The sequence below is a fragment of the Salvelinus sp. IW2-2015 genome, unplaced genomic scaffold (assembly GCF_002910315.2).
Source record: "Salvelinus sp. IW2-2015 unplaced genomic scaffold, ASM291031v2 Un_scaffold1795, whole genome shotgun sequence".
Lineage (NCBI taxonomy): Eukaryota > Metazoa > Chordata > Actinopteri > Salmoniformes > Salmonidae > Salvelinus > Salvelinus sp. IW2-2015.
In genome coordinates this window covers 64801-71992 of record NW_019943168.1, presented here as the reverse complement: position 1 = coordinate 71992, position 7192 = coordinate 64801, and the positions used below count along the sequence as shown (strand labels likewise).

The following is a 7192-nucleotide window of genomic DNA, read 5'->3' as shown; positions in this document are numbered from 1 at the left end:
GGCCTGATTTAGAGGTCTAGACAGTTGTAGTCCAACAGAACAGGCCCTGTTGTAGAGGTCCAGACAGTTGTAGTCCAACAGACAGGCCTGTTTAGAGGTCCAGACAGTTGTAGTCAAACAGAACAGGCCCTGTTTAAAGTCACAGACAGTTGTAGTCCAACAGAACAGGCCCTGTTTAGAGGTCCAGACAGTTGTAGTCCAACAGAACAGGCCCTGTTTAAAGTACCAGACAGTTATAGTCCAACAGAACAGGCCCTGTTTAGAGTCCGCAGCAGTTGTAGTCCAACAGAACAGCCCTGTTTAGGGTCCAGACAGTTTTAAAGGAAGTGTACAAATTGCATCTCATTTTCGTTTCAGTATCTGCCAGTGGACTGAAGAATAAAGATAACTGTGAAACTTTTTTATTTTATACCTGAGTTGTCAGTTTTAATCTTTGTTTATTAACATCTATTAAGCTGGTAGTTCTGGTCATTTTATTACAAAGGTCAAATCTGACACGCGCCAAACGGCAGATAGGTGCGCCACCGTATCAGGAAGTGACAAAAATCCATGTTGATTTTTGTAGTCAAAAGAAAATCAGACGGATCGGGAAAGGCCAATCACACCACAGATTTAATCTACATAAATGTAAGTGCCCTATGCCCATGTAGGTTGTGCTTCTGTAACAGTTTAAGTGTACGTCCGTCCCCTCGCCCCGGGCGCGAACCAGGGACCCTCTGCACAATGTCACTGTTTCAGGTAACGTTGGACACGGCCCAACAAACCTATGCTACCTTTTTATGATCCCACGCCTGAACTTCATATGTTGGGAGAACAATAGTCCAACAGAACAGGCCCTGTTTAGAGGTCCAGACAGTTGTAGTCCAACAGAACAGGCCCTGTTTAGAGGTCCAGACAGTTTTAAAGGAAGTGTACAAATTGCATCTCATTTTCGTTTCAGTATCTGCCAGTGGGACTGAAGAATAAAAGATAACTGTGAAACTTTTTTATTTTATACCTGAGTTGTCAGTTTTAATCTTGTTTTTATTAACACTCTATTAGCTGGTAGTTGGTCATTTATTACCAAGGTCAAATCTGACACGCGCCAAACGGCAGATAGGTGGCGCCAACGTATCAGGAAGTGACAAAAATCCATGTTGATTTTTGTAGTCAAAAGAAAATCAGACGGCATCGGGAAAGGCCAATCACACCACAGATTTAATCTACATAAATGTAAGTGCCCTATGCCCATGTAGGTTGTGCTTCTGTAACAGTTTAAGTGTACGTCCGTCCCCTCGCCCCGGGCGCGAACCAGGGACCCTCTGCACAATGTCACTGTTTCAGGTCACGTTGGACACGGCCCAACAAACCTATGCTCACCTTTTTATATTCCCACGCTGACTTCATATGTTGGGAGAACAATAGACTATTAGAAATATCACATAGACAGACCATTATTACGGTTCCAGCAGGCTGATAGGCATTAATAAGTAGCACAGAACATTTTTTGACCATCCTTTAATTATTAATACTTCCTCAATTCCCAACTTGTAAAACAACACATGTCTTTTTTTATTTATATTTTATTTGTACCTTTTATTTAACGAGGCAAGTCAATTAAGAACAAATTCTTATTTTCAATGACGGGCCTAGGAACAGTGGGTTAACTGCCTTGTTCAGGGGCAGAACGACAGATTTTTACCTTGTCAGCTCGGGGATTCGATTTTGCAATCTTTCGGTTACTAGTCCAATGCTCTAACCACTAGGCTACCGGCCTCCTCTAACCACTAGGCTGCCTGCCTCCTCTAACCACTAGGCTACCTGCCTCCTCTAACCACTAGGCTACCTGCCTCCTCTAACCACTAGGCTACCTGCCTCCCAGCATCCCTCTCTATCTATACCTTACCTTGCCATTAGGGGTCCAGTCTTCTGAGAAGTCTCCCTCAAAGGCTGTGTCATCTTCAGATACTAGCAGACCAGTACCCTAACAGAGAAGACATTGAGATCGAGTTAGATGGGAGGGGTTGAGGGTAGCTGAAGGGATTAAAAACAAACATATAACTCTGGTAAACTACATTGTGACAGTAAAATGTATATAGTATGTATAAACAGGAAGTAGAAACCTAAGTATTGTTGTTCATTAGTTTACTCCAGTTAGGGGAAGGGTGGTAGGCTTAGGGGACAATAATAAAGGAAAATATATTTACAAATATATACAGTATACTTATATATATATATTTACCCCCAAAAATATGAGGGATTGGAAATAATGCAGATAATTACATTGATAGAAGCCACAATCTATTTACAATATTAAAGCTGATCTACAGCCTAAAAAAATAAAAAATAAATGTTTTTAAAGATTGAGATGGCAGGCATCAGGCCTACAGCACTGAACCCAGAGAGAGACTGTGTGGGACTCACCATCATCTTGTTGTTACTGAAGGTCCCTTCATAGTAAAGACCGAACTGAGTGATGACCACCCCACTGCCCTGGCGCTGGTCATCAACCCACAGGCCCATGTACTTCTCTCCTCTGAAACAAGGCAGATAGAACGGTGAAAAGCAACCACTAGGCTACCTGCCTCCTCTAACCACTAGGCTACCTGCTCCTACCTGCCTCCTCTAACCACTAGACTACCTGCCTCCTCTAACCACTAGGCTACCAGCCTCCTCTAACCACTAGGCTACCTGCCTCCCCTCTAACCACTAGGCTACCTGCCTCCCCATTCTAAATGTTCACATCTAGTTGCAGCGGGTGTCATCATGATATGTGACACTTTGGAGTGGACACCCACCTGTCTCAATCAATGAGAGAAGATTTTTTAGACAAGATGGTGGCATACACACTGCATTTTTCACGCATCATGTTCTAATCATGTATAAGTGACTTAGTTGAGCTTCACAATCAATGTTAGATACTTTTCTATGTTTTGAACACGAAAAATGCTAATATCGGTACAAGGACTTGAATGGGWTTTGTGTCCACAAATGCTAAAACATTAGCATTTGTAAACAGTGCCAGGGAAACCGAAGCATGGATTGCTGTCCTACCTTGCCATGTAAACAGTCTATGGACATCGACTTACAATAAGTTATTCCTCTAAATAGAAACTATTTTTATAGGCTACACATTGACCACAAAAGCAAGACATTTAAAATATAAAATCATTTTAATCCGTGAAACTGTACAAATGGTACCGTTTACAGCATAAAAATAAAAAATAAATGTAAAAAATTGCATGATTATCTTCCTAAATAGATAAAATCTTTGGAGAGAAAAAAAAATGTTTTTACAAGATATGCAATAGTGCAGTACTTTGCATAATTCCACAGCTMCACACATGCATATTCTATCTCATTTCTAAATGCAATGTCAGTCAGTCTTACTGTGCCACAAAAATATACATGATTGTCACTGCTTAGCTGTGAATGTCAAACAAATGACCACAAAAACAAAAAAGTGAGTATAAATTCATACGGTCAAACGTGCTCTTTCTTCAACTGAAGCTTGCCAGTAGCGTTACACGGTGTAGTAGCTCTATAGTGTGAATAGGGTCATTCATTGCATAAACTCTGTAAAGAAAACCACTTTCATACAAAGACAACAGAGGCTCTACATCATTCAGAATTTGACCTACATTGCGATACACTAGGAACGATCCGTTTCTCCGTATTCCTCTTCAGATGATCATTGCACAATAAAGTGTCCGTATGAGCTTTTTCCTAACAACAACCCTGGAATCTGGGAAGCCACAATGGCTTTTTACAGGCTCCTGAAAGGGTTCTGATGGTCCAGTTCGGGAGGCAGACGGACTGCACCAGCCACGGACCCCCATGTTGAACTCATCATAGGTCTTATTCCATGCGTTATGTCCTGCCCTGATCCCAAATGGTATCCTACTCCCTTAATAGTGCACTACTTTATGGGCCCTGGCCAAAAGTAGTGCACTAAATAGGGCGTAGGGTGGCATTTGGGACACAAGTCCATTATATTATCATTCCCATGTCATTGATGCCCGGCCCAATTTGTAAGTCGCTCTGGATAAGAGCGTCTGCTAAATGACTTAAATGTAATGTTCATACTGTCGTTTCTCCCTGGTTGCTGGTACTCAGTCTCTTATAGAACCTGCGCCATGACTGCAGTGTTTTCCCTGACCATATCCAAAACCCGGACGTGATGCCGACAATCAAAGTCATCAAATACTTGATCATGAAGACAGTAAAGTCTGGGGTCACGAGCGCAAAATTGTTTGGTGGACAAGGCACCGCAAACCTCTTRCAGATCTGCGTATGCCAAGTTTTCTTCCACTGCTCACGGAACGCCTGCTCGTAGAAGCAGCAGGCTATGACGATAGTGGCTGGAACGGTGTAGAGGACACTGAACACCCCGATTCGAACCATAAGCTTCTCCAGCTTCTCCGTCTTGGTTCCGTCGTGTTTCATGATAGTTCTGATCCGGAACAGAGAGACAAATCCSGCGAGGAGGAACGACGTCCCTATAAACAAGTAGACAAAAAGAGGTGCCAGAACAAAACCACGCAAGGAATTCACACTGTTGATTCCTACATAACACACCCCTGTGAGCAGGTCTCCATCCACCTGTCCCATGGCCAGGATGGTAATAGTTTTAACAGCGGGTACAGCCCAGGCAGCGAGGTGGAAATACGGAGAGTTGGCCTCTATGGCTTCATGCCCCCACTTCATACCGGCAGAGAGGAACCACGTGAAGGACAGAATYACCCACCATATAGAACTGGCCATGCCGAAGAAATACAGAATCATAAAGAGAATAGTACAGCCCTCCTTCTTAGTTCCCTGAGCTACAGTCTTATAACCAGTGTCCTTGAATTGATCAATACACACCACTTTATCCTCTAAGAGAAACCCAGCCACGTAGGCAGTGGCCACCATGAAGTAACAGCCAGAGAGGAAGATGATAGGCCTCTCCGGGTAGCTGAACCGTCTCATGTCCACTAGATAGGTCAGSACTGTGAACAGGGTGCTCACACAGCACAGAACGGACCAGATCCCGACCCAGAGCCTGCCAAACTTCACCTCCTCCTCCCGAAAATACATCAACCCGTTGGGYTTGGTGGGCTCGCAAGGCGCGCCGCAGTCCTTTACCCCCATAAAGTAGTAGTTCAGATAGTTGGGCACCTGCAGTTGTAGCGGGCAGGAGAACTCCCGGTGCTGGTTCGGTCGACCCATATTGGGGGGTAGAGTCAYGAGCTCAGGAACGTAGGGTGTTGGGTAAGAGGTGGGGCTACCGGTGTCCGAAGTGTTTTGACCCACACAGATCTCYCCYGCTCCGTGGACGGGGAAGTTCTCACAGCGGAGCCTCTCCGGCCACTGGAAACCGAACTTATTCATCAGKGCCTCGCAGCCTTGTCTCGCCCGCTCACACAGGGACCTGCACGGCGGGATAGCCTGCTCGAGGACCGTACAGACCGGCGCGTACATTGAACACAGGAAGAACTTCAGGTCCATGGAACACTGGACCTTGACGAGCGGGTAGAACTGGTGCACCTCCAGCCCGGCGTCTTCCTGGTTCGTGTGGCCGAGGAGATTCGGCATGATGGTCTGGTTATAGGCGATGTCCGTACAGAGGGGTATGGAGATGGGCTGGCAGAAGCCGTGTTCGGGTATAGAGAYGCCCTTCTCACCGTGGTACTGGCCCGAACACAACGGGAAAAGCGCACACAAGATCAACAACGCACAACGCGCCGTACCTGCCCAAATAACCGATTCCGCCATAGTTAAAATAAAAAACGTTGAATAAACTCCGAAATGTAAAAAAAATAGTTCCTTTTCAAAAACTCGACTTTCATATATACCAGAAAAATGATCTCTTACATATAAAACGATTTTCGACTTTTCTATCTCGAACCTAAACTGCTTGTACAAGTCCACAAAACCGTGCGCATGGTCTCGGTATTCTCATGACTTCTTGGTCTCTTCTTGTAAATAGTTGTAAAAAAAACAAAAAAACAAATCAGTTAGAAAGAGGTACTCCTTTGCGTTTCCTTCTCGGGATCACCAGTTTAAAAAGTAATTCACTGTCTCCTTAGTTAAAATGAAGGTTCCACAGCGCGCATCTCCTCGCKTGTGTTGGAAATCGTTACGCATGTAGATGTATTAAATATTGTTAAAAAAGTTGCAATCTTCTTCTCGTGCACACTGTCCATGGCGTTGCCTTGCTGGACACTACAACGTTGGAGCTGTGACACACACTAAAGAGCACSCGATGATGTGACGTCGGTTTCTAGTTACCCCTCATTCACAAGCCACACCGTAAGGGCGGGGCGCCTGAAAACCATGGGGTCTCCCGACTAATCACAGGGTTTGTTTTCCTTTGCGTCTCCTTCCTGATTGGATTGTGGGAATTATGGCAAACCGGTTAATAACTTTATCCCCTTCTTTTTTTCTCCAGAATTCATTTTTTTTTGAAAATTGAATTTAAAAAAGACCATTCCTGAAATATTTTTGGTGCGTAATCTCAAATTAAAATSACATTTTATTTGTCACATGCTTCATAGACAACAGTTGTACTGTAGACTAACAGTGACATGCTGCTTACTTATGGGTCCATTTCCAACAGTGCAGAGTTAAAGATAAAACATTAAAATACAAATAGTGGCACGGTGAATAAGAATAAAAATAAAGAGTAAAAAATAGCAATTATTTTATTTCACCTTTATTTAACCAGGTAGACCTGGCCAAGATAAAGCAAAGCAGTGCGACCAAAACAACAACATAGAGTTACACATAAACAAACRTACAGTCAATAACACAAGAGAAAAATCTATGTACAGTGTGTGCAAATGTAGAAGAGTAGGGAGGTAGGCAATAAATAGGCCCTAGAGGTGAAATAATTACAATTTATCATTAATACTGGAGTGATATATGTGCAGATGATGATGTGCAAGTAGACATACTGGGGTGCAAAAGAGCAAGAGAATAAGTAATAATATGGGGATGAGGTAGTTGGATGTGCTATTTACAGATGGACTGTGTAGAGGTACAGTGATTGGTAAGCTGCTCTGACAGCTGATGCTAAAAGTTAGASAGGGAGATATAAGACTCCAGCTTCAGGGATTTTTGCAATTCGTTCCARTCATTGGCAGCAGAGAACTGGAAGGAAAGGCGGCCAAAGGAAGTGTTGGCTTTGAAGATGACCAGTGAAATATACCTGCTGGAGCAGGTATATTTT

The 7192-nt window shown here is 43.6% G+C and overlaps 1 protein-coding gene across 1 annotated transcript; it reads right to left on the bottom strand.

Moving 5' to 3' along the window:
* Window positions 1-3172: 3172 nt before the first annotated feature.
* On the bottom strand, window positions 3173-6212 carry fzd7a (frizzled class receptor 7a). The gene has a single exon (XM_070439597.1). It carries the CDS (start codon window positions 5734-5736, stop codon window positions 4060-4062), a length of 1677 nt encoding a protein of 558 aa, XP_070295698.1. The 5' UTR covers window positions 5737-6212; the 3' UTR covers window positions 3173-4059.
* Between the last annotated feature and the right edge of the window lie 980 nt (window positions 6213-7192).